The 26,010-nt window shown below is 51.3% G+C and overlaps 1 protein-coding gene across 1 annotated transcript in view; it reads left to right on the top strand.

The window, feature by feature from the left end:
- Positions 1-26,010, top strand: part of PDE9A (phosphodiesterase 9A) — a 94,602-nt gene that overhangs the window by 49,214 nt on the left and 19,378 nt on the right. The window contains exons 5-9 of the mRNA XM_044918938.1: positions 11,415-11,469; positions 12,584-12,654; positions 19,566-19,650; positions 24,897-24,978; positions 25,146-25,241. Coding sequence (XP_044774873.1) covers positions 11,415-11,469; positions 12,584-12,654; positions 19,566-19,650; positions 24,897-24,978; positions 25,146-25,241 — 389 coding nt within the window. The remainder of the gene's footprint in view (positions 1-11,414; positions 11,470-12,583; positions 12,655-19,565; positions 19,651-24,896; positions 24,979-25,145; positions 25,242-26,010) is intronic.

Here is a 26,010-nt window from a genome sequence, read left to right as displayed (position 1 = left end):
TATATAATACCCAGTGCTCATTACATCATGTGCCCTCCCTATGGCTATCACCCAGTTACCCCATCTCCCCACCCCTCCTTCTGAGATTCTAATACATGTATGTTAAAAGTTTGCTATTGTCCCTCAAGTGGTTGGTTCAGTTATTTTTTTAATCTCTTTTCTTTTTGTCCTACAGATTGCATAATTTCTGTTGATCTGTCCTCAATTTTCCTGACACTTCTGCTTACTCAAAACTGTTATAAGCCCATCCACAAAAGTTTTGAGATATACTTTTAAATTCTACAATTTTTGCTTGATTCTTATTCATAGATTTCTGTCTTATGATCCTCATCTGTTTGCTGTTTATGAACAACCTTTCCTTTAGGTCCTTAAACATAACCATAATTGCTTCACGAAAGGTTTGCTCTGCTAATTCCAGCATCTGAGTCATCGCAGGTTTCTGCAGGGTGATTTTTTTTCTTGACTGCATGTCACATTTTCCTGTTTCTTTGCATGTCTCTTTTTTAGTGTAGACTTATGTTATGAATATTACATTACAGAGATTCTGGATTTTGTTACCTTCTTCTGAAGAGTGTTGTTTTTTGTTGTTGTTGTTGTTCTAGCTGGCAGTTAAATTACTGAGGGATCACTTTGAACTTGTGGAGGCCTGGTTTTATGCTTTGTTAGGGTACATCTTTAAGTGTGGCCCCTCTCAGCCTTCAACAGGAAGCCTGACGTATTTGTCAAAGCCCTCTAAGTTACATGGACTCAGACTGCAAGCTTTGTCCCATGTGGTGGGCAACACTGAAATCTCTGCTAAGCTCTATTGTCCTCCTAGGCCTACATGCATGTGCAATTGAGAGATGGATTAGGGGTAGAATAGGAGAGTTTTTACAGAACTTCCTCCTTTGGGAATTCCCTCTTTCATTTCCACCCTCTCTGACAACCCCAGGCCCTGCCCTCTGAACCCTCAAGCCAGTGGGCCTGCAGCTTTCTGCTTAAGTTCTAGCCACCTCACGATGTAAGCTCGCTCCATAACAGAACATAGACATCTTCTTCCCTTCTTCTCTAGCAGCACAGCTTCGTGGATGAACCACAGTTTATCGGTGGACATTTGTGTTGCTTCGCATCTTTGGTTATTACAAATGATCAGTCAGCCATTTCTTATCCCTCTTGCTCAGCCTCTCCAGCTGTGTGCAACATGCTAAACACCAGAGATGGAGTGAAACCCTTAGTTTGCAAAAAAAGCCCCAGCCTTTAATAGATAATTGCAAAAGTCCTGTCCTTTATACCATAATCAATTAGTTTATTGGGTCAGAGTTTATCCAGACAGAATTCTTCCAGAAACTAGTCTTGTGGCGTCATCTTGACACATGCATACAGTGGACAGAGTCCCACCAACATGTACAACCCACCGCTGGTTGCCAAATTCAGATACACCTGGGACATCGTCACCAGAATATCATACCCACACCCTTCTCCCTCAAAAGTACACCACACCTCATCAGCCGTGGGGAGCGTGTTTCTGAGGGAAGAGGAGTGTGTGCAGAATATCCTTGCTCCGTGTGAAAGTGCCACACTGTCTGGTCTTTGCAGCCCTGAGTGGGAACATGACTGGGGTAGAGGGCAGGATGAGTTTGGCCATGTCGTCGTGACTCAACCTTCTCTCTATATCACACAGCCACATCAGGTCACTAGGAAGGGAAAATGACCCATATGTACAAACCACTTAGAATGGTGCCTGGAACATAGTAAGAGCTCAATAAAGACTGTTATGGCTGTTGCAATCCATAAAACAATAAAGGAACATTGCACTGCCAGCTGTCCCGGAGGCAACTCCCCTTACAGGCATTTGTCTTGCAAAACAAGCCTCAGGAGAACGGCAGAGGGAGAAATTGTATCCAGACATCTGGGATCAAAATTAAACTATGCAGAATAGGAAATCCCCCTCTCCAAAACTGAAAGGGGGAAAACTCCACCCTATTCTTGCCTTTGAGGTGTCGTGAGTCTGTAATGATCCTGTACATTGCCCAGCTAGACGGTTGCAAGACACACTCCAGAATTTCAGATGTGGTCATCAGGGTGCTTTGGTCCACCTCGTTTTCTCTGTTACATCTGAAGGCTAACAGGAGGCAGAAGCATTAGTCAAGGTCACCACCCGCCATAGGGAAGCATCCCTTTGGCTGCTGATAAATGTGAGTGATTTCTCAGTAAGACACGTCCTGGAACGGGCACCTGTGCCTTTAAGAAGCAAGCTGAGGTCATTGTTAATCATATAACTTTATTGTGCTCCTGGGCTATAAGGGAAACATCCTCATTCTGCACATCTGTTTTATGACGTCCATAAACACTGAATTGCCCGTGACTGTGCCCTGGGCCAGAATGTCCTCTACCAGCTAAAGGGGCTGGGAAAGCAAAAGTGGGACAGAGGTGAGTTCACCCCTCCTGCTTCCCTGGAGAAGAGTGGTGACACCCCGAGGAGGAGGGAGGGAGCGGGGGGCAGACAGGGAGTCGCCCTCGCCATCCCCCTAGGCAGAGTCCTGGACAAGAGTGGTAATAAATAACCTGCGCCCAATCTTCTGGGCCTCGGGGGTGTCCATCTGGCGACTGGTAATGTGGATTATTTTCCCTAATGCAAAGTAAAACACCCCTCTCTGAAGCGATAGCAGTGTTTGTTTGATAAATGCTTTGGGAAAATGCCTGTCAAGTACGTATTTCTAGAAGGGTGCTCAATATCTCACTCCCTTGCTTCCAGGTGAGACAGGGGAAACCCCGCTCGCTCAGGGCCTCACGTCCACACCCGCAGCTCGGCCGTGGTGTTGGACAACACAGGCCCACGCATCAGAGATGCGGACCTGCCGTGAACTCCTGGGAGACGCACACATGCCCCAGGGGGTCAGGTGCCCGGGCTGAGGTCCCCATGCCACCTGCCCTCCGCGTGCAGGTTTGGGGCCCGCATATTACTAGGTCCCCATCTGCGTTCATTTGCTCAGGGGGAGAAGGGTACGTGCCCGGACCAGCGCCCGGGGGACGAAAGCATGGCTGTCACTGTTAGGGCTCCGCTCAGCACCAGGTGAAGTGAGATGCCAATCAAGTTAGTGCATCACGTAAACTGCTCTTTAGAGCAGAATTTATAGGTTAGGCTGTCCTATTGATCAGTTAAACCAGATTTCCATGCCATTTGGTGTGGGGGAGACTGGGGTTTTGCCTGAAACAAGGAAACAGCTCCCAGAAGGGCTGGGAGAGGCGGACGCGGGCCCCCTGAACCGTCTGCTGTGGCCCGAGGGGCAGGTGGGCGGCAGCTTCTGGGCAGCGGCGCGTGCGGGCCTCCCCGGGTTCCCTGTGAGAGTAGCTGGGTAAATGCTCTGGGGGAGGGTGCCCGTCCTGCCCCTGAGCCCCAGGAGTGCCCTTGGCTCTATCCCCGGGGCTGGGTCCTAGGGCCCCGCGAGGGCACATCCGTGGCCCTAAGCCCGACTGATTTGGCGGCGTCCTAGCAGCTGGACCTGGCCTCCACCAAACTCTGAGATTACCCTGGAATGAAAGGGACCTCTGCTGGGTGAGACTCCGCCAGAAGCAACATTCATGCGCCGGTGCCCGTCACCTGAGAAGCCAGGGACAAGCGTTCCCGACACCCTAATGTCGGCTGGTCCAGGAGTAAGAGGCAGAGGGCAAGGCTGCTGAAGCCTCCGTCCTTAGGACGGCTCATTTGGGCGGCCCAATCTGTCGCCCATATTGGAGCCTTGCATGCCAAGGACTGAGTCCCAGTGAGCTTGGAGCAGCGCCCTTGAGGTCCCCCACCATGCCCGGGGGCTGGGGACACTTCCAGACGGTCTAGCAGCTGCTCGGTTGCAGCCGGTTTCTCCAGAGAGCATGCAGGTTGCCCATGGCCATCCACTGGCTCTCCCCCGCCTCCGACGTGTGGGGCAGCAGTGGTTCATCTTGACTTCCCATGCCCTCTGAGCCTGCGTCCCACCCTCCCCATTTCCCAACCCCAAAGAGCCGGCGTATCCAGTGCTGAGTCGCCAGCATGCCCCATCACTGCTGATTGTTCCTAAAGCAATGAAGAAATTCTCAAAGCAAGACACCTGAATACGCTGTAGTTTTTTTTAATGCAATCTGTGCCGTGCAGCGTTTAGGAGAAAGACATGGGTTTCCTATGCTATGTCAGATTTTTCTGGTAGGGTGTGCCAGGAAGACTAACATCTGTGATTGGAAACCGTTTGTTGCCCCCACATCCAGGGTTTTAGGGCTGTCTGAGGGTTCCAGAGGCGCGAGCGGAGTGCAGAGCACATTGAGCTCGGTGCAGGCAGGACATGCCCCCGGAGCCCAGCCTGCACCCCGGGGGCTGGGACTCCCCAGGACAGGCAGGGAAGGAGGAAAGGGGGTCCTGGGGGCTTGGCCAGTAGCAGCAAAATGGCTAACACGCATGAATCACAATTCATTTTCAGTTCTGAAATCCGCTGGGAGGAAACGGCAACTCGCGGCAGGAATTCCAGTGAGCCAGGCTGGGGAGGGGGAGGCATCCATTTCCGGATCAGGGCTCTGTTTATGGATGTGTGGGTGTGGTTGGCCTTTGTGAGCACAGGCATTTTTGCCCCTGTCCCCTTGCAAAAGAATGCAGATTGTGCCCTATGTGAAGCACTCAGGAGCTGCGGTGCTGTCCCGGGTACTGTTCCAGATAGGGCGTCCGGTGCCAGCACCCTGACCCAGGTGACAGCATCCAGGGGCTGTTCTCACGGGGAGCTCAGCCTCCCACCTGGGCCCTTTCTGGGAACTGTGGACATGTTGGTGTAGCTGTCACACGGACCAGAGCACGAATGTCCACCCCTTGGACTGAGCCGGGGGCAGAGAAGGTACAGGATGAAGGGACAGAAAGCATTACTACTGCGTGGGCTGGAAATTAAATGTTGGCATTAAAATCCTGAGATGCTCAAAGGATCCCATCTCTGGAGTCCAAAGGGAAAAGGAAAATTGCTCCTTAACTTTTTAAATCCATCCTATCTATACAATTTTTTATTAAGCTTTTTATTTAAAAATGATTATAGAATAGTACACAGTTGTAAGGAAAAATACAGCGAGAACCCACGTATCCCTTACCCCTCTTCCCCCATGGTAACATCTTTCCAAAGGTGGTAAGAAGCCACAGCGGGCTCTGCACATTGATACGGTCCAGATGCAGAGCATTCCGTCCCCATGGAGATTCTTCCCTCCATAACCCCTGATAATCACTGGGTTCTCCATTTCTGTCATTTTGTCATTTCAAGAGTGTTCTACAAATGTGGCCATCCAGTAGGTACCTTTGGGGACTGGCTTCTTTTACCTGGCGCGAGTCTCTGGAAATCTGTCCAGGTTGTCGTGTGGCTTCACTCACTAGCTCAGTTCTTTCTGCAACCGAGTAGTGTTTCCTGCTGTGGACGGACCATAGTTTGTCTAGCCGGTCACCCATCGAAGGGCTTCTGAGTTGTTTCCAGTTTGGGGCTATCACAAATAAAGCTGCTCTGAGCACCCTGTGCAGGTTTTCATCTCTCTGCCCTGGGGTGCAGTTACTAAGCCTACATTCCCATCAGCAAGGTGTGGGTCGTCCAGTTTCTCCACATCGTTACCAGCTTTGGGAGTTGCCATCGTTTTTGTTCTTGTTTTTGTTTTTGATTTTAGCCTTTCTGACAAGTGTGCCGTGATAGTTCACTGTAGTTTTAGTTTGCGTTTCGTAATGGCCCGCGATGCTCAGCATCTTTTCATGCGCTTGATCTCCCTCTGTATGTTTTCTTCAGGGGAAAAAAAAAAAAATGTCTGCTAGCGTCTCTTGCCCCTTTTCAAATTGGGCTGTTTTTTTTTTTTTTTTTTTACCGCTAAGGGGTTTGGGGGGAGCTTTGTTATCTGCGAAGTTTATTTCACAGAGCTTACTGTTGAGTTTTGACCGCTCTTTCCATGCCCTGTATTCAAGTCTCCGTCGGATGCAGTTTGCAGATATCTCCTCCCAGACTGTAGCTTGTCCTTTCATCCTCTGGCTGGCCTTCCTCAGAGAAAGAGCTTTACTTCTGATGAAATTCAGTTCATCCATTTTCCCTTTTATGGATTGTGTTGTGATGTTGAGTCTAAGAGCTCTGCCTGGCCCAAGAAGCTGGATATTTTCTCCTATTTTTTTTTTCTAAAAGCTTTATAGTTTTGTATTTTATATCCATGGTCCATTTTGGATTAATTTTTATATAAACCATGAAGTTAAGGTCAAGTTTCATTTTTCTGCCTGTGAATGAATGTTCACTTGCTTCAGCACCATTTGCTGAAGTCTGTCTTTCCTGCATTGAATTGCCTTTACACACTGGTCAAAATCACTTGGGCATATTTGTATGGGTATAATTCTGGCTCTCTGTTCGGTTCCGTTGATAATCTGTGTCTACCCCTCCACTAACATCCCACAGTCCTGATTATTATAGCTGTCTATGGGCTTACCTTGTTTTATTGTGCTTTGCTGATACTGCATTTTTTACAAATTGAAGGTTTATGGTAAACCCGCATCAAGCAAGTCTGTCGGCACTATTTTTCTAGCAGCCTTAGCTCGCTGTCTCTGCGTCACGTTTTGGTAATTCTTGGAGTAGTTCAAACTTTTTCATTATTATTATATTTGAATTGCTACAATTTCATGATAAATTTTAACAGATGAGAAGTTTCTTCTTATGGATGAGCAAAGAAAGCGGTTCCTTTTTTTTTTTTAAGATTTTATTTAGTTATTTATTTGAGAGAGTGAGCAAGCATGAGCCAGGGGAGGAATGGCAGAGGGAAAGGGAGAAGCAGACTCCCTGCTGAGCAGGGAGCCCCACGTGGGGCTCGATCCCAGGACCCTGAGATCATGACCTGAGCTGAAGGCAGACACTTAACTGACTGAGCCACCCAGGCACCCCAAGAAAGTGGTTTCTTGAGATGACATCTATTCTTGGTAAAGATGCTGTGAAGATTGTTGAAATGACAACAAAGGGTTTAGAATATACATGAACTGAGTTGATAAAGCAGAGGCAGGGTTTGAGAGGATTGACTCCAGTTCTGAAAGAAGTTCTACTGTGGGCAAAATGGTGCCAAACTGCACTGTATGCTAGAGAGAAATCCTTCATGAGAGGAAGAGCCCATGGATGCAGCAAAGTTCACTGTGGTCTTTTTTTTTTTTTTTTAAGATTTTATTTCTTTATTTGGACAGAGATTGAGAGAGACAGCGAGAGAGGGAACACAAGCAGGGGAAGTGGGAGAGGGAGAAGCAAGCTTCCCGCTGAGCGGGGAGCCCGATGTGGGACTCGATCCCAGGACCCTGGGATCGTGACCTGAGCCGAAGACAGACGCTTAACGACTGAGCAACCCAGGTGCCCCAACTGTGGTCTTGTTTTAAAAAATTGCCACAACCACCCCAGCCTTCAGCATCCACAGCCTGATCAGTCAGCATCCACCCATACGGAGGCAGGACCCTCCACCAGCAAAAGGATTGGGACTCACTGAAAGCTCAGATGACAGAGTTTTTTAGCAGTAAAGTATTTTTTTTAATTAGAGTAGGTACATTTTTTAGACATCATGCTATTGCACACTTAATACACTGCAGTGTAGTATAAACATAACTTCCATATACACTGGGAAACCGAAAAATTCATTTTGATTCATTTTTTGAGGAGGTCTGAACCCGTACCCACGACATCTCCAAGGTCTGCCTGTAATAGGTCTTAAAATCAGACTGATTCAACCCACTTGATCTTCTTTTTTTAAATTACTTTAGCTATTCTAGTTCCTTTGCATTTCCATATAAAAGTTAGAATAATTGTGTCTATTTCTACAAAAATCTTGCTGGAGTTTTGATAGGAATTAGGTTAAACCATATATCAATTTGGGGAGAATTGACATCTTTACTATGTGAAGTCTTCCAAACCATGAGTATGGTATGTCTCTTCATTTATTTAGATTTTTATTTATTTCTTTCATCAGTGTTTTGTAGTTTTCAGCATACAACTTATGTGTATGTTCTGTTATATTTACACCTAAGTTTTTGGTTTTGGGGGGGTTTTTTTAGTGTTTATACGGTGGTATTGTGATTTTAATTTCAGTGTCTACAGGGTCATTGCTAATATATGTAAATACAATCAATTTTGTATATATATCTTGTATCCTGTGACCTTGATGAACTCCTTTTTTAGTTCTAGGAGGGTTTTTTGTAAATGCCTTAGAATTTTGTATATACAATCATGTAATCAGCAAACAGAGACAGTTTTATTTCTTCCTTTCTGATCTGCTTTCTTTTTCTTGCCTGGTTGCACCAGCTAGAACTTCTAGCACAGTGTTTAACGAGCAGAGTGAGAGCGGACATCCCTGTCTTGTCACAGTTTAAGCAAGATGCTTTCAGTCTTTCACCATGAAGTGTAATGTGAGCTGTAGTTTTCTGGTAGTTCTTTATCCACTTGAAGAAGTTCTCCTCTATTCCTGTTTCTCTGAGAGTTTATGAAATGAACAGATGTTAAATTTTTTTCAAATGTTTTTATAAATTGATATGATCATGTGGTTTTTTTTTTTTAGCTATTAATACAGTAGATTACATTCATTGATTTTCAAATATCGAACCAGCCTTGCATCCCTGGAATTAGCCCCATTTGATCTTGGTTGGTGTATAATCATTTTTTATATTTTGCTGAATTCAAATCACTAATATTGTGTTAAGGATTTTTACACCTGTATTCATGAAGAATAATGGTCTGTCCCTTTCTTTTTTTGTTGTCTTTGTCTGGATTTGGTATCAAGTTAATACTGGCTTCATAAAATGAATTGGAAAGTGTTCCCTCCTCTTCTGTTTTCTGGAAGAAATTGTTTAGAAATGTGTTAATTCTTCTTTAAATGTTTAACAGAATTCTCCAGTGAAACCATCTGCACCAGGAAATTTGGGGGGGGGGCTTTAAAATGAGAAATTCAATTTCCCTAATAGTTTAAGGCTGTTCAAATTACCTATTTCATGTTGGGTGAGTCTGGTAGTTCATGCTTTTCTAGGAATTGCTCCATTTTCCTCTAAGATTTCAAATTTCTGTGTGTAGAGTTGTATGTAGTGTTTCCTTATTATCCTTCAGGGTTTGTAGTCATATCCCCCCTTCATTCCTAATACTGCGAATCTGTGTCTTTTCTGTGTGATATTTTTGCCAATCTCGCTAGAGATTTGTCAGTTTGTTAATATTTTTAAATAACCAGCTCTTGGCTTCACTGATTTTCTGCATTGCTTTACTGTTTTCTTTTTCATTGATTTCTGTTCTTTATTACTTCCTTCCTTTCTTCTGCTCTTGCTGTGGGTTTATTTTGCTCTTCGTTTTCTAGGCTCTTAGATTATTGAGTTGAGTTTCTCCTCTCTTCTAATGTAAGCATTTAGTGCTATAAATGTCCCTTTCAGCACTGCATTAGCTATATCTCACAGAGTTTGGGTGTATTCTATTTTCATTTTCATTCAGTTCAGCGTCCATTTTTATTTCTTTTGAGATTTCCTCTCTGACCCATGAATTACTTAGGGGAGTATTGTTTAATTTCCAAGATTCTCCTATGATCTTTCTGTTACTGATTTCCAGTTGGATTCTCTTATGGTCAGAGACCATATTCTACATGGTTTCAGTTCTTTTAAATTTGTTGAGGTTTTCTTTGTGGACCAGGATATGTCTTGGTCTGTCTTGGTCTATGCTTCCTAGGCATCTGAGAAGAATATGTGTTCTGCTAACGTTAGGTGGAGTGGTCTCTTGCTTGTTTGATGGGCTTCTCAATTAATGTCAAGTCTTCAAGATCATTAGCTCCCGAAGGTTATGCAATACATTATTTCTCCCAAGGATTTCAGAATAAGTGATCTGAAATCCTGCTGAGTTCACCAAGAAAGCCTGTGAAACTTTCTCACTGGTGGCTCTTGTCAGGGGAGTCACTTTCTCTTCCCTGGTATAGGGGTAGGCCTCCCTGAAGGATAGGGCCTTGGATCAGCTAGCAGCTCCACATAGGGCTGTATGAAAATTATACTCTTACGGTTTCGAGAGATACAACAAGGCATTGTTTTTCTTCTTCTCATCCAGTCTTAGAATGCTAAAGCCAGAGAGAACCTTGGGTCATCACCCGTTCATTTGGCAAGTGAAGGCATAAGAGGTTTCAAGAGGCTAATTTAGATTGATTGCTTTTTAAATACTTTCATGAAATTAACATATGTTTGTTATAGAAATGTGTTAGATATAGAGAAACAAAAATAAGAAAAAAGTTTATATATAATCTTACAACCAAAAAATAATTACTATCATTACTTTGGAGTGTATCTTCCCAATGTCTTCAAAAATGAGATCACACTGTATTACTGTTTTACAATCTCTTTTTTTTTTTTTTGCTTTAACAATAGACATGAACATTTTCCAGAATGTTATTTCTGATAGCAGAATGTATTTCCACAGACCAGATGTACCATAACTTATTTAATGTCTACCTGATGGGCACTTCGGCTGTTACGGTTTTCACTAGGTTAAATAACACAACGATGAACATTTTCTATGTGCGCACACGTGCTTCTTCCTGGGAATGGATCATTAGGTCAGAGCATGGAAACATTTTTTTGCTCTTGAGCCCCATCACCAAACTGGATAATTGAGATTTTTTTGTTCGTTTGGGCAAGTTTCTCTTGGTTTTCATTTGTTTGGGTTTTAGCAGAGGGCTAGCCAACAGAGAGTACATGACTCAGGAGCAAGTCTTGTGTAGGTTCTCAGGGTTTTAGAGCGTGAACGAATGGCCACCTGGAGCCAGGGCCAGCTCTCTCCCTTCCCAGGAGCAGGGAGCGCTAGAAAGAACGGTGCCGTGAGCATCTGTGCCTTCCTATGAGGCCTCTGGCACGGGGCCCAGCCAGGAAACAGGAAAACTGGCAGGTTATATTCAGCCTGGGACCTGAACCTTGTGAAGCCACCACCCAGCCCGGGGTTACGTGCCAAGGACCAAAGGGACAAACTTGCTTACCCCGGCCTGCTTCCTCTCTCCAGGACCTACCATGAGATGAGAACACTGTGTTTTACATTTGAAATATGCCTTGAACTCACCTTGTCCTAGTAATTACCCCCATAAAGTGGAGCAGGGCACTAAGTGGAAACTTCCTGTATTTAGAGACACAGTCCTGCCTTTTTATGGCTGGCGCAGACTACAAGAGGACCAGAGTCCGGTCGCTCTGCCGAGAGACCTCTGAGAGACGGGTTGGTGGGAGCAGGCCAGGAAGGGAAGGAGCCTCTGAAGGTGGACAGGAATACTCCAGGCCCTGGAGAGGCCTTAGCGTGCTGACAGTGGGCCCGAGGGTCCCTCCAGGTAACCCAGGCAGCTCCCTGCCCCAGCGAGGGCGCCACCTGCCCACGACCCTCCGATTCGGGCCACGATGATCCGCAGACTTTTCCCCTTCTCCATCTGTCTTTCTTTTTTGGTCGTAGAGAAAGAAGAATTAATCCAGAGCGTGCTGACCCAGGTGGCAGAGCAGTTCTCAAGGTACAGAATCTTTTAGACACATAGTCCCTGGAGAGGTATGCCTCTCTGTGCACGGCAGGGGTGGGCCCTCGCACGGCCGTGTGGGCCGGCAGCTCTGACACATCACTCACCTGGAGGAGTGGCCTTCCAGACGGAGTCCTTTATGACTTCCGTAATGAAGCCAGGGCGGATGGGGTCTGGGAAGCACTCCCCTTATACCAAAGACCTCAGCAAGTGGGCACTTTGAGAGTGGGAGCTCGTGTTGCTGAGACTTTTCTCCACTGGCTCTTCTGGGACTCAAGAGTTCAACCTATGAGAATTGACACCATTTTTTAAAATAAGCATTGCTGGGGCGCCTGGGTGGCTCAGTTGTTAAGCGTCTGCCTTCGGCTAAGGTCATGATCCCAGGGTCCTGGGATCGAGCCCCGCATCGGGCTCCCTGCTCGGCGGGAAGCCTGCTTCTCCCTCTCCCACGCCCCCTGCTTGTGCTCTCTCTCTCTCTCTCGCTGTGTCTCTCTCTGTCATATAAATAAATAAAATCTTTATAAATAAATAAATAAATAAATAAAATAAGCATTGCCATGGCGATCCTGTGTAGACGTAGGGCTTCTTTCCGTGATGAGTTATCCTACCAGTTCCAAAGGAATGCTTTCCGTGGCTCAGTCACCCACTGTGGCATCTCACTGTCCCAGGGGCCTACGGTGACACATCCTTAAAGGCCGAGTGGTTCCAGTGAACGGGCTGGAGCCTGGAGAGGGCACACCGGGTCCCCTGCAGGGGTCTGTGCCCAGCAGGGCAGGGGGCGGGGCCTGGGCCGTCCCTGCTGGGAGCAGGGGTGGGGGGCCTCCCCGGAGAGCAGGTGTGCGGGAGTTAACACACCTGCCAGCCTTCTGTCATGGAAAACAGGCCCTGGCGATCCTTTGAGGGTGCGTCTCTTTGCTCCCCGCCCCTCAGGGGCTGTGAGCGCCTTAAAAGCAAGCCCTAGCGTCCTGTGCCCCCTACAGGGGTGAGCCCACAGAGAGGGGGGTGGAGCCCACTGGGAGGCCTCGCCCAGGGCAGGGGGTGCAGCAGAGGTTAGCTACACCCATTTCAACTTCGAGAATTTTAAGAGTGATGACTTTTTTTTCATTCCTAGAGCATTTAAAATCAACGAACTGAAAGCTGAAGTCGCGAATCACCTGGCCGTGCTAGAGAAGCGAGTCGAATGTGAGTGAGGTTTCTGTTTCCTTTTTGCTTGTCTTATAATCTCTCTTTAAATTAACTGCGTCCCCCGGGGCTGAGGGGAGGGGGACGAGGGGAGGGAGGGAAGGCTGGAGGTACATGGGAATGTCTTCTCTTTGTGAAATGCTTAAAAATTACCTTTGATGCTATTGGAGGCGAGAACAGTGAGCATCTGTTTATACTGTGAAAGTCGCTTGGTGACCAGGGACAGGTCAGGAGCGCACGGTGACTTGGGCCGTCGCCCCTGCTCGGTAGTGGCACGTGGAGGCGCTCCTTCGGGGCAGAAGAGGACAGAATGAAAACTCGAAGCCCCCCAGACCGGCCCCCTTGGGAGAGGACCTTCTGCTGCACATCTTTGTGTCTCTTTCTACATAAACGAGGCAAGCCCATACACTCCGCGCCTTCAGAACTGTTTCAGGAATATGCCTGCCGAATCGTTAGCTCTTGGTTCCCCATCACCACCGAGGCAAGCAGAAAAACTTCCAGCAAGCAAGGAGGGTCGGTTCTGGTCTTGACTCAGGGACCAAACAACTGAAACTGGGAGGGGGACAGCTTCCATCTCTCACCCTCTGTGTCCTTATCCATAAAATAAGGAGCAATGCTTGAATTCTCACGCTTCACGATTCCCCGTCCAACTCACACATCTTTGTCAATGTCAAGGCAAAGGGCAGCCTATTTATTAAGCTCAGGGACAACGAGACCAAATCCGAACCTGAGGTCGGCAGGGCTGTGGCTTCCCCAGACGGCGTCTGGCTGATTCGTATTCACAGGACGCACTGAATGTCACTTTCCGTATCTTGTATGAATTGCTTGGATTTTTTTTCAAGAAGAATATTCAGGATCATGCAAAAACCTGTTCACCTTAATAACTTGAAACATGACCTACATAAGTCCTACTTCTCAGAGTATGTTGGCATTTAGAAAATCCATTTGATATTCTGTCTTCAAAACCAATATATTTTCCCCACTGATGACGAAGAAGCCACAAAGAGATTAAGTGACCCGCTGAAGCTCGTCCAGCGAATTGGAAAAGTAAGTAAGACTGAGGTCCGGGCGGGGCCGCTCAAGCCGTGCAGGACCCCCGGGCGCCTGGGAGGGCCGGTCGGGAAGCACCACACATGCCAGTTGTGGCCACATTTGGCAGAAAAGGGGCTTCTTCCTAAAGGATTCTGGGGAGCTCCCAGGGCGCTGGGAGGTCTCAGAAGCAGAGCTTGCTCGGTGACTACGCAGCAGGAGCAAGATCCCAAATCCCACGCAGAGCTGATGCGTGAGGATGCCGCATCTGAGCCCCAGACGCACGCTGTCTCCCCAGCGCCCAGAGCTCTGTGCTCAGACCCCACCATCCCCACGGCCACTGCTGCAGACATCAGGCTGCTTCCTCGTATACTGGCCACAGATCCGAAGTCTGGACGGAGCAGGACCGTGTGCCCACACCCTGGCTGCAGGGGAGTGCAGTAGCTTCCGTGGCCCTCTCAATGGAGTACCACAAACGGGGGAGCTTAAAGCAACAGAAACGGACTGTCGCACTGCAGTGGAGGCCAGAAGTCCTAGACCGGGAGGGCGGTCCTTCTGGAAGCTCTGAGGGAGAATCTGCTCCGGCTACGGGCGGCTCCAGCAATCCTCGACTTGTGGCCACGTCACCCCAGACCACCTCATCTTCACACAGCCCCTCCCAGAGTCTCTGTGTCTCAGGCCCTGAGAGGACACCTGTCTTTGGATTTAAGGCCCACCCTCATCCAGGATGATCTCGTCTGGAGAGCTTAATCGCTTATATCTGCAGGAAACTTTCTCTAAATAAGGTCATACTCATGAGTCTGGGGGTCAGGATGTAAGCATATATCCTTTTAGGGGACACAATTCAACCCACTATAGTGAGCGTTTGCAGTGGGAGGCAAAAGCTCAGCTTCCCACCGAGCCCCATAATGTAGGGAATTCTCCAGATGCTGTGGGAAGGGGTTCAGCCGAAGAACACAAAAAGCATTTGCTGCTGATTCACCTTCTATGTTTACAGAAGCGCAGAGTCACCCAGATGCACCCGAGGCCGGCAGGTGCCTCCCGCCTGGCCTCCTCTGGGCCCGCACCAGCTTCCCCCCTGACCCCCGCCCCGCGTCTCTCCCAGAAGCAGCACCAGCTCCTGCCGGTCCTTGCAAACAGGAAAGTTGAGGAGGCCATTAAGGAATTTTCAAAACTCCTCCAGAACACTGTGTTGACCTCAGTGCTGAGGCTTCCGGTATCTGGCCATGGAGACAGCGATCAGGCCGAGAAGTGTTTTAATTTTGCCTCCAAGCGATGTGTGAACTGAGGACTACAGGACGCGACACCTCTGACCTTCTCCCCTGGTGGCCTAGCCCCGAATCCTCCAGAACTCGCTGTCCCTGCAGGCCCTCGTGTCCATCACATAAATCATGCAAATGCACATAGGTTACCTCGAGGGCGCGTGACCCCGCCGTGCACGGGGCTCAGGCTGGCTGCATACACTGCGATTAGCCGTGTTGTTACTAGCCAGCACCAGAGACCCGGGCACAGCAGGAACGGATCAAGGGAGCAAGAAGGGAGGAGAGAAAGGTCTAAGAGCCATGGGCCGAGATAGCGACTTGGCAGTAGTCAGGTGGGAGTGTGGGCGGTGGGTTCTCCCATAGCCCCAGCAGTCCTACCTCCTGGCTGCCCCCTCCTAACGGGAACACCCCCCCCAAGCACATGCCCATGACTGCGACAGACTCTCGTCCTCCTTGAATTCTGCCAGGCTTCAGGTGTGTCCTCTCCTGGCACCTGTGGCTGGCCCCTTGCCAGTCTCCAAGCCCCCTGCTCCCTAGCACAGAGGGGGCGGGGTCCCTCACTTGTGCTGAGCCCCAGGGCCGTGAGCTCCAAAAAGCCACCCAAACACAGCAGTTCCTTAACCCAAAGATGTGAGTATCCAGGGCATGGCAGGGACCTTGGAAGGTCCTTTTGAGGAGAAGGGTCCTGACGCAGACCCCTCATGCAGGTCACACGGGAACTACTCAGACGGCAGTCCTGACCCCCCTGTGCACTGTGAGGGTTGCCGGGCTCGACTGCCAGGCTGCTGTACTGGGCCCAGGCCGGACCCGGACTCGCACCTGCACGCTCACATGCACGCACACTGCACACACATGCCCACACGTGTAAACACATGCATGAACATGCAGAGACCTATGCACACAGATGCTTGCATGTGCTTGCACACATGCACACAGGTAAACGTGTGTGAACACGCAGAGACATGTGCACACTGCTTCTTGCACACATGCTCACACATTGCACACACATGCTCACATGTAAACACACGAAGATGCAGACACACAGACACACATCCTCTCACACATTGACACACCCCCACATGCACACCTCACACGCATGCGTGTGTAAACACACATACACATACGGACACACACGTGCCGTGTCTGGTGTACGTGAGCTGTTATTAGCTGCTCTCTGTGCTTGAGTTGAAGGAGGCCTGCGGCTAGGACTGGCCATGTGTAAGCCACGTTAGGCTGGCTTGACTTGTTTTAAGTGGATTTCCTGCCTTTTTTTTTTTTTTACTTTCTCAAACATAATTCCTCTGAATCAAATATAAATATCTGAATTTCTCTTAATTCACTTTAGAAGCTTTTCTTTCTTTTTATCTAAGTCGTTTTCCTTCTTCAAGGGTGTCTGAGGTCTTGCTTAGGTTAGAAATTATTTCACGGACACGGGACACCCAGGTCCTCACCTCGCTTCCCGGTTGGAGATGAAACCTCACGGGGCCTCCACTTCCTTCCTTGTCTGTGGGATGTGGCCACGGCGCCTAGTGCCCTGCTCCAGAGCCCAGGCCTGGACCAGACCTCAAACACCCGGAGAGCTGGCCTGCGGGACAGAGTCTAATGCTGGGTCACACAAACAATCCGGAAGACTCGAAGCCGAAACCCAAGCTTTTCTGTGTCACCCAGGACATGTGGCTTATGCACATTCTTTGCTGAACCCCCTGGAGGAAGTGTTGAGATACAGCTGTAGACGTACGTCTTTAATGAACTTCCATGAGCTCTGCCAGTGAAGGAGGGTCGTGCCGGCTCTGGCGCCCCTCGGGGGAGCCCAGTGAGCCAGTGGAGAAGAGGAGGGGCAGAGCAGCCTCTGTGGCCTGTGCTATCCCTCTGCTCACTGAACCCCTTCCCCAGAGCCGGCACCCCTCTTCCAGAATCATTCCTAGAGGTTCTCCTTCAGGGTGACGTGTGACTCGCAGAGCCGCCCCCCCCCGCCCTTCATGACCCCCAAAGTCCTAGAGGGGACCCCCAGGCTCGCAGGGGGTGCTCCTCGTCAGGGGGGCTCCAGCAGCCCTCAGGGCTCTAGTTTGGGGTTCCGCTCTGTGCCCACCTGTTTAAAGTTTGCAGGTGGACAGATGAGGCTACCCTGTAGGGACCTGACATCCAGCCTCACTGGAGAGCTGTCTCAAGGGTCTGTGTAGGATTTCTCAGGGGTAGGGCCCCGCTCCTAGGCCGGGCCCTGTCCCTCCTGTGGGACCAGGGCAACGCGGCGCTGGGACAGGCCAAAGGTAAGCTGTGGAATCTTCCAGAAATGGCCTGGAAGGGGCGGGAGCAGCAGTGGTGGGTGCGTGGTGCTCTGGCTGCCCCCCGACCCCTGTGTTCCACCTTTAATCCTGTGACATGTTTGTTCTCTCCGTTGATTAATGCCCAACTTTGCCATCTTGTTACTATCAATTTCCTTGGCAACCAGGCTCTTCATAAGCGTAATCACCATAAATTCTGAATCTCTGGGATTCAAGTTAGTGATATTGTTCTGTGTCGCCCAAAAGGCTGAATTTGAACATCACCCCCCAGTAAGTGGCCCGGAAATGTGATCTACATGAACCGATATTGAATAATCGAACCTTACACACCCACCAAAAGCCATGAGCCAGGAGGCAGCTGCTAACACCAGGCGTGTCCTTAATTTACTGATGACTGGAAAAAGCAAATGAGAAAACACAAGCAGCATGATCCCAATTTTGTCTTTTTAAAACTCTGGATGGACAGATAGCTGTTTCCAACGCACGGGGGTGGGAGAGAAATGCCTGGAAAGATCCACACCACTATACATAATAAATGGGTTGTTCTCTGGGCCAATAGGACCGTAGATAAATTTTACAACATTCTTCTTGGAGATGCTCTGCATTTCCTCCGTATGTTTAAAATGTAGTAAATGTGACCGCGGACTTCGGCAGGCCACCCTGTTTGGACTTTATACTGCTTGTCTATTTGCTTTGAGGATCAAAGTCTATACCACATACCAGAACTCTTCTCCAGATCTGCTTACTTTCTGGAAATGTCTGCCCTTCACATGTCAGCAAGACTGAGCTCCTTCCCACGGACACTGAATCTGCCATGTGCTGAGGTCAGCGTCCCCACGGCAGACGCAGCTGGAACTGGGGCTCCCCCGCGGGCCAGCCTCCTGCGGTGTGGCCCAGGGCCTGGACACGGCACTCTGGGAGGTCCAAACCAGAAGGGGTGGGAGCTGGTGTGCTTTTCTCCAAGGAGGACCTGTGGCTTCCAGCCACTTCCCAATGGGGTCCATGATGCAAGGAAGCGCTAAGAACACCCCGTTCCAGAAGGAGGTTTTGGGCTCTTAGTGAGGGAGTGGACCATCCCCGAGGTCGAATTCTCTGCGTTTCCCCACCTGGCTGGTCCCAACCCCTTGCACTGATGGCCCCGGGCTTTGGTCCCGTGTCCTGGGTGGGGGGGGGGCGGGGGGCGGGCGGGAAGAACCTTCGGCACAACATCCCCCGAGCGGCACAGAAGCAAGTCACTAGAACCACGTCCGAATATCCGAATATCAGATCCTCCAGATTCCCACCACTTTGGGCAGAAAGAAGCAATATTTTCAGTAGCCTTGCCCCCCCGAACCCTGACCCTGGAAACGCTTGGAAAACGGCCCCGGGGAGCTTGGGGTTCGGGCAGGTTGCCGTGCGTTTCTCCTCTGCAGACACTTGTCGTGGGAGGGGGTTGTTTTTCCTGGAGAAATCATTCGCATCGTATTTTTAGGTGTTCAGACCGCGCTTGAGGGAAAAGGGGACTAGAGTAGCATCGTGGGTAGTTATCTTTTTGCATGATAATTGAGGTGTGATTGGAGAGTAGCAAAGCAATTCTCTTCTGTTCCCTAAAAGCTGACTTGAACCTGAAAACCTCTGCGAAGCCGCTTGCTCAGTAGCAGTGTTTCTGGGCTACGTGTGCAGCCGCCAGAGTGAAGGTCTTGAAGCTGAGCGCTCGCTGGGAGGCATGAGCTCCAGTTCGTTCTTGGGGGAACAGTGGTGTCCGGACTTTGCAGGCCCTCCTCTGCAGGGGGCTGCGAGAATGTGAGCGAGCCCGGCTCTGCTCACCCTTGACCGGGCCTGTTTGTGTTCCCTCCACATGAAGTCCACACCTTCTCCCGGTTAACTGCTCCAGTGGGACCTTAAAATGGGAAAGTTTTATAGCAATATGAGCTCATCCTTGCCGGGAAGGCTGCGGTTTTGCTCCCCGAGCTTCTGGTCGTGTTTTCAGGCACTGTGGCCTTATTTTCTCCTCTTCTTTCTAGGATAAGAGATTTCTTTGTCCCCTGTCCCCAGCTGGTGCTTAGAGGCCTGGAGACAGAAAGTGGGGAGTGGGTGCAGGAAGACTCGGGATTGTGGGGAGGGGAGCAGGGGCTCTGCCCTGCAGAAACCGCAAGGAGGGGTGCGGCGGTTCATGCTGGCCCCGGACAGGACAGGCCCGCCAGGCCGGAGTCCTTGTCCCTGAGCTGCTGGCACCCTCGGCTGCGGGGACCCCGGCAGGGGCCAGAGCCAGCTTTCTCACGGGACCAGACCCAGTCACCAGCCTTGCGGGGTCCTCTGCGTGTCTCCATGGCAACCCCCTTGTTTTTCTTTGTCCCAGTGGAAGGCCTGAAAGTGGTGGAGATCGAGAAATGCAAGAGTGACATCAAGAAGATGCGGGAAGAGCTGGTGGCCAGAAGCAGCAGGTAAGGTCAGGCCCGGGGAGAGCAGCCCTGCACGTGGGCCCAGGGAGGGGGTGGCTCTGGGCTGCTCCCCGCAGCGCACTGCGGCAGAGCTGGACCCAGCTCTGGCCAGGATGAGCGCAGGGTGGAGGCAGCCCGGCCCCGGCTGGGGTGGGCTTGTCAACTGCACAGTCTTAGATGGAGGTGAGGAGGATGGCTTCAGTTAAAGGAGGAATAATCCTCCCAGAGATCAAAGCTGTAGGATTCACTTATCCAGCCTGAGAGAAGTTGGCATCGATTTTTAAAGAAAGGGCCCAATAACAGGAAAAGGCATTTGGCTCACGGAGGAGGGTGTCCTGGTGCCCGGAGGCCGTGCTCCTGTGTGGACGTCCCTACAGCTCAGAATAGCAGGTCACAGGGGAGATGCCACAGGGCCCCTGGCCATTCTCCACACAGAGATCACTTGTCATGCAGAACGAGGGGTTCTCCCCTGGGGAGCCGAAATTCGTGGAAAAAACACCCCGGGCTTCCTTACACCCCCTCGAAGGTAGGTGTTTGTACAGGACCCTCCGCCGAAACTGTGGTCCCAGCAAGCGTTCGGGGTAACAGTGGAGATGATGAGGGAGGGGGCGCGGGCATGGAGCGTGTTAAGTGTGGGGAGCTCGGCGGCATTTAGTGGGGACAAGGAACTGAAGACTAGCCCTGCGCACACCCCCCAGGCTGTCCTTGAAAGCGCACCTGCCAGTTTGAAGATCATTCCCGGGTCTTAAAACGTTGAGGGAGACCAGCTTAGTGAGGGAGGCCGGCTGCATGGAAGGCTCTTTGAAGGCAGGAGGTGCAGGGGAAGCTGACACTCCCATGTGAAGCCGAAGGGCTGGCTGGCCTTGGGTGGGCTCGAAGCCACGTTAGTGTGGTCTTACAGGGACCACACCACGTTTCTGTCACACCCACTTGGCACCTGATGTGGATTTGGAGATGTCATCCCGTGTGATTTGGGGAAGTCAGGGTGAAGGAGTTTGTGAAAATTTGCAGAAAATTGTGAGTGAATAATTCATGCTGGACATCCCCTTAGTGAGAGGCTCTTTGGGAGCAGGAGCCAGAGGCCCCCGTGGGACCAGGTACGGTTCCAGGAGTCGGCTGGGCCCGGCTCAGCAGGCTGGAGGATGCTCAGGCCCTCGGCGGCCGGGGTCACGGAATCGCCCTCTGGCTGCCACGCGTGCCGGCCAAAGGGGGTATGTCCTGGGCAGCAATGGGACCCCTGAGGTCCCTTCGCACCTCCGTGGGCATCACCTCACTCACAAACATGCCGACCCGTGAGCCCACAGAGCACCTGCGGGAGGCTTTTTAGAAGGCAGCCACTTGCCCCTCCTCTAATGACTAAGGCCTTCCGCCTGCCCAGAGCCGCCGGGGGTGAGTCATGAGCCCCACCCTCGCTGGCCCCGTCCCTGCCGCTGCGTCCCGGGGGGCTCCCTCCAGCTCCTGCACCTTCCTCCCATCCTGGGGAAGAGGGGCGTGTGCCGTCCTGGGGTGGCTGCCGGCCCTGCTCCTGCCACTCGGATTGCCAGGGGAAGAGCTCTCCGGGTCCGGGTTGTCCCGGCGTCCGGTGGCGGCCACAAGAGCACCTGCAACAACAGAACCGATGGCCAGAAGTCAGAGATCGAGGTGTCCACAAGGCCACACTCCGTCTGAAGGCTCCAGGGCAGATCTAGTCCAGCCCCCCTCGGAAGCTCCTGGCGGCTGTCAGCAGCCCTGGGGGCTCCCGGCTGGTCCGTGTTACTGCAGTCTCGGCCTTCACACGGCCTTCTCCCTGCGTGTGCCTCTGTGCCCAGATGTCCCTTTCTTAAAGGACACCTGTCCTCTTGGATTAGGGCCCACTGCCCTGGTGTGGTCACACGTGGAGCCATGACACCTGGGATGACCCTCCTTCCAGAGGAAGTCATGTGCACAGTCCTGGGGCTTAGGACTTCCCCTTCTCACTTTTGGGGGACATAATTCAACCCACACAGTGGCACAAGGGGGGATACTCCCGATTTTGGAGCACATGGGAAGAAGCCTCCCGCCCGGGAGCCACAAGGCAAACCGTGACCCACCGGCGCCCGTCTAGCCCAGTGGGCAGAGCCGAGGTGTGGCAGGTGCCTGGGCCCAGCCAAGGGTTGAAGCGCTCTCCCTCGCCGCCCAAAAAGTCCATTTTTGGAGCTCACGGTGCCGTGATGCAAAGAGAAGCCTTCCCGGTGCCCTAACTGCTTCTAGGGGCGATGTTCTCGGCAGACAGTGTTCGCAGCGTCCCACGGAGGTGAGAGACGGGTAGGTGTGACTCTTCAGTCACAGACCAACAGGGTAAAACTCTCAAACGTTGCTGACACATTTAGGAAAAAGAAACCGGGTGGCTTGGGCCCGGGTCTAACCCACAGCCAGGCCACCTGCCCCGGGCCCTTCTGGGCCCCACACAAATGGCCCTTCCCTTTGCTTTACGGAGACGCAAACTCAGATGGCAAACAGGAGGCCGCCTGCGCCCCCCTCTGTCTCTGTTGTGTGCAAGGTTCCGTTTTAACCACGCAGGGATGCCGTGCAGCATGTTAGCGTCCCCGGGACCAGGCTCCTCCACACAGGGCTTCGCCTGGACTGGGGCAGAGACGGGCACCCCACACAGCTCTGGCTCCTGGCTATCAGCCCGGCTAGGCGGCGGTCGGCCTCCCTGGGGGGACAGATGTCTGCCCCGTGCCCGCACAGATGGCTGACGAGTCTGAAGGGCGGCCCCACAATCGCCCCCCACGAGCACCACCCAGCTGGGCCTCCGCGCCAGGGGCCCTCGGGCTCTGGGAGCGGCAGCGGAGGGGGGTCGCAGGCAGGCTCTGGGACGCCCCCGGACCAGGCCGCGCGCTTCCGAGACACACGCCTTGGGTTTCCCCGGGTCCAGTTTCCTGCCTAGCTGGGCACAGAGCGGAGCTTGCCGCTTCACCCCGGGCGGGGGGAGGGCTCCCCAGGGCTCCAGGGGCTCCGGTCTCCACTTCCATCCCAAACAAATGGCCTTGTCCACTGGACGATCCACAGGGCGGGGCGCTGGGAGCCCAGGAAATGAAAGCAAAAATGAGGCCCAAATAGAAAGAAAAGAAAAGGCACCATGCCAGGGGCTCTGTCGCTGGAGGAGGCTGGTTCCCGTGGCAACGGGGCACAGAGGGAGCAGGCGGGCCACCTGGCCGAGGTGGGGGAGGGTGGCGGGAGGCGCTGGGCACCCAGCAGATGCTCCCGACACCGGGATTTTCAAGGAAGCAGCTGGATTCCTGCAGGCCAACCATCTTGCTTTGTGCAAGCTTCCCCACCCGCCCGGAAAATACGGCCTGCGTACACGGCGCGCGTGGGGATGTCTGCACGGAAGAGGCTGAGCGCAAGGAAGACAGGGCGATGCTGTGGTCTCCGTTCTCAAGGGCACAGAGCAAGCTCGCCACTGCTCAGAAACATGCGGGGGCGACTTCTCATTTATAGGGCGGCAATGGGAGACACCTGCCTGGTTGGTGCCTTTTAGTGGTTCATGGGTTCATTACTCTTTCGCTGAATCTGTGTTAAAATCCCCTCCCCACACGAAGTCTGATGAGTTTTGTAAGCATCGCGTTGAGGGAAAGAATAGCAGGACCCCCAGAAAATTGTACTGAAGGCTCCTTTATCAGAAAGGACACAGAGGTATTACTCTGAGTTTGCAAGTAGCAGAGCCCCCAGGTAAAACCTCCAGACTGTACGGATGAGGGGGCAAACCCCACCTGAGATCTGGATGCCGAGCTGCCCAGATGTGCTTCTGTGTATAGAGACCTCCTTTTGAAAAGAAATACCGTGTTGTAATCTTTTTTTCACTTACTACACTGTAAGCAATAAATGGATCAAATTTGAACCAACATCCAGTTCATCATACGTTTTCCCAGGAGGCCACAATGCACACTCATCTCAGCCCACAAAATGTGTTCTCTTCTCCTCGAAACTTGGTAGATTTTTTTTTTTTTTTGCATTACCTTTCAGCCCATACTGTATGCAACATTTCTTTTTCCCCTTTCCCCAAAAACCTTCTTACTTCACATAATACTCATCAATATCTTAACACATAACAGTCCGTCTTGTTGATGTACCGTGATGGTTTAAATTATTTCCGACTCAGCAACATTGAGGTGGCTTCTGGTTTATTGTGTTTTTACAACAGATGACGCTGCAGTGAATACCTTCGTGCACAGAGTGGTTTGCTCACATCTAGTTCTTTTCTTAAAATATACTCCCCAGCGTAGACGCACAGGCTTAAAGGATAGGAATGTCTCATGGCTCTTACTATGCGGTATTAAAGTGCTCTCCCAGGAGACAGGACGTGATCTACAAAGTGTGTAACGTCTGAGGATAAGGGAGTATGTTCCCTTCCAGGAAGGGAGGGTCCCCGGGTGAGGAGGGGGCCACATCCAGCCCCGGGTACCACCGGGCTCAGCACACTGTCCCCTGATGCTGGACGGTGGCTTCCCTCCAGAGCACGCCTGGCTGGATTTGTTCTGTCCTTATGGCGGGGAGGGGGTACCTCGATACTTAGAAGTAAAGGAAAACAGAGTCAGGAGCCCGATAGCAAATTAATCTCTAAAGGTAGGTACGGGGGGGAAACTGGAAACTAAAAGTCTGTGGTGGGGACTGGATTGGCAGCTCAGCACCCCCCCCAGAGGCACCCCAGAAGGACGTGCCTTTGACACCGAGCTCTGGGGAGCAATAAGCAGAGAGTTTGCCGTGAGCAAGGTGAAAAAAACAAGTAGCAAAAGAGTAAGTTTGAGACAGTTCCATTTTTGTTAAAAATCCAAGGCATTGTCCCTGTGTGTCCATGCCTAGGAAAATTCTGGAAGGATACCCCAAACTTAACAGAAGGTATTTCCAGGGTGTGAGAGATTGAAAGGAAAGAAGTAGGTAATGTGGGGGCTTGCTTTAAAAAAAAAAATTTTTTTGCCTACTTTCTCCTTGTTTGAGTTTTTTAAAATAAAAATGTTTTTACTTGCATCATCAAAAGATTTTTTAGGAATTTGCCTAAAATGAAGGTGACGTGTTTTTGGAGAGCTGCAACATCCCAGGTCCAGGCGGGGTCCCTGGTGGGTTAGCAATGAGAGGTCAGTGGCTTGCTGACTTAACAAATAAGACCAAGGGGTGTGTGGGGTCTGGGTTTGGCTGGGGCTTCTTTGGTGTCACTCTGAGGAGGGGCCCCGGCAGACCCCTCGTCCGAAGCGGCCATCCCAGAGCTAATCCTGACTGTCTTCCTGCAGGACCAGCTGTCCCTGTAAGTACAGTTTTGTGGATAACAGCAAGAAACTGACACCTCGGCGTGATGTCCCCACGTATCCCAAGGTGAGAGGAAATTCGGGCTCTGGAGAAATGGCAGGTGTGCGCCCCTGGCCGGGCCCCCCACCCTCAGCCACCCCGACTTCCTGGCCAGGCCCCCCTCTGTCCGCACGTTTGCAAATGCAGCTCCCACCCTGGCCCTGGGCTGTGTGACCCCCGCTTGCCATTCTCAGGCCCAGTACTTTTTCTCTTCACCGTGTGTTAGCCGTGATGCTGGCACTGGGGGCCCCTCACTCACCTCGTTGGGCTCCCAGAGCCAGACGTCAAAGGTGGGCTTCCGGAGAGCTTCGATGGTCTCTGGGGAGAGCAGGTACTGGAAAGGACAGGAGGTCGGTTAGGCTCTGGGCTGAGACAAAGGCTGGTGAGCTCACATGGATGGGGGACGTTTGCTCCACGTCCTCCTGTTCCCTGGTCAAGAACGCCTGGGCACAGACTCCAAGGCCACACTCTACAAGGATTCTGCGGAGCGCCAGCCTCCGGGGACAGACATCCCATGCGTGGCTGCCAGAGGCAGGGCGAGGGCACCAGGAGGGCTGTGGGGGGAGAGATGTTCCACATTTGATTGTGCAGAGGTTGCCGAAGTCTCTCCAAAGTCACAGCGTGCCGCACCTGCAGGAGGCAAGCTTGACTGCGGGTAAGTTACCTCTTCGGAAACCCGATTAAAAAAAACAATAGAGTGGGGCGCCCGGGTGGCTCAGATGGTTAAGCATCTGCCTTCGGCTCAGGTCATGGTCCCAGGGTCCTGGGATCGAGCCCCGCATCGGGCCCCCTGCTCGGCAGGAAGCCTGCTTCTCCCTCTCCCCCTCCCCCTGCTTGTGTTCCCGCTCTCGCTGTGTCTCTCTCTGTCAAATAAATTAATAAAATCTTAAAAAGAAAACAAAAAAAACCAATAGAGTGAAGTCAAGGATAAGGAATTAACTTGGCACAGATTCAATACTGGCTAAGAAGCTATTCGGAGTTTCTTTCTTTGGCTGCAGGCTAATGCAGTGCAGCTTGCTGGGGGATGTAGATGGGGAGTGCCAGAGTCGGGTCAAACTG

This window comes from Neomonachus schauinslandi, chromosome 1 (genome assembly GCF_002201575.2).
Source record: "Neomonachus schauinslandi chromosome 1, ASM220157v2, whole genome shotgun sequence".
In the NCBI taxonomy this organism is placed as follows: domain Eukaryota; kingdom Metazoa; phylum Chordata; class Mammalia; order Carnivora; family Phocidae; genus Neomonachus; species Neomonachus schauinslandi.
The sequence above is the reverse complement of the archived record's forward strand: the minus strand, read 5'-3'. Positions and strand labels throughout refer to the sequence as shown.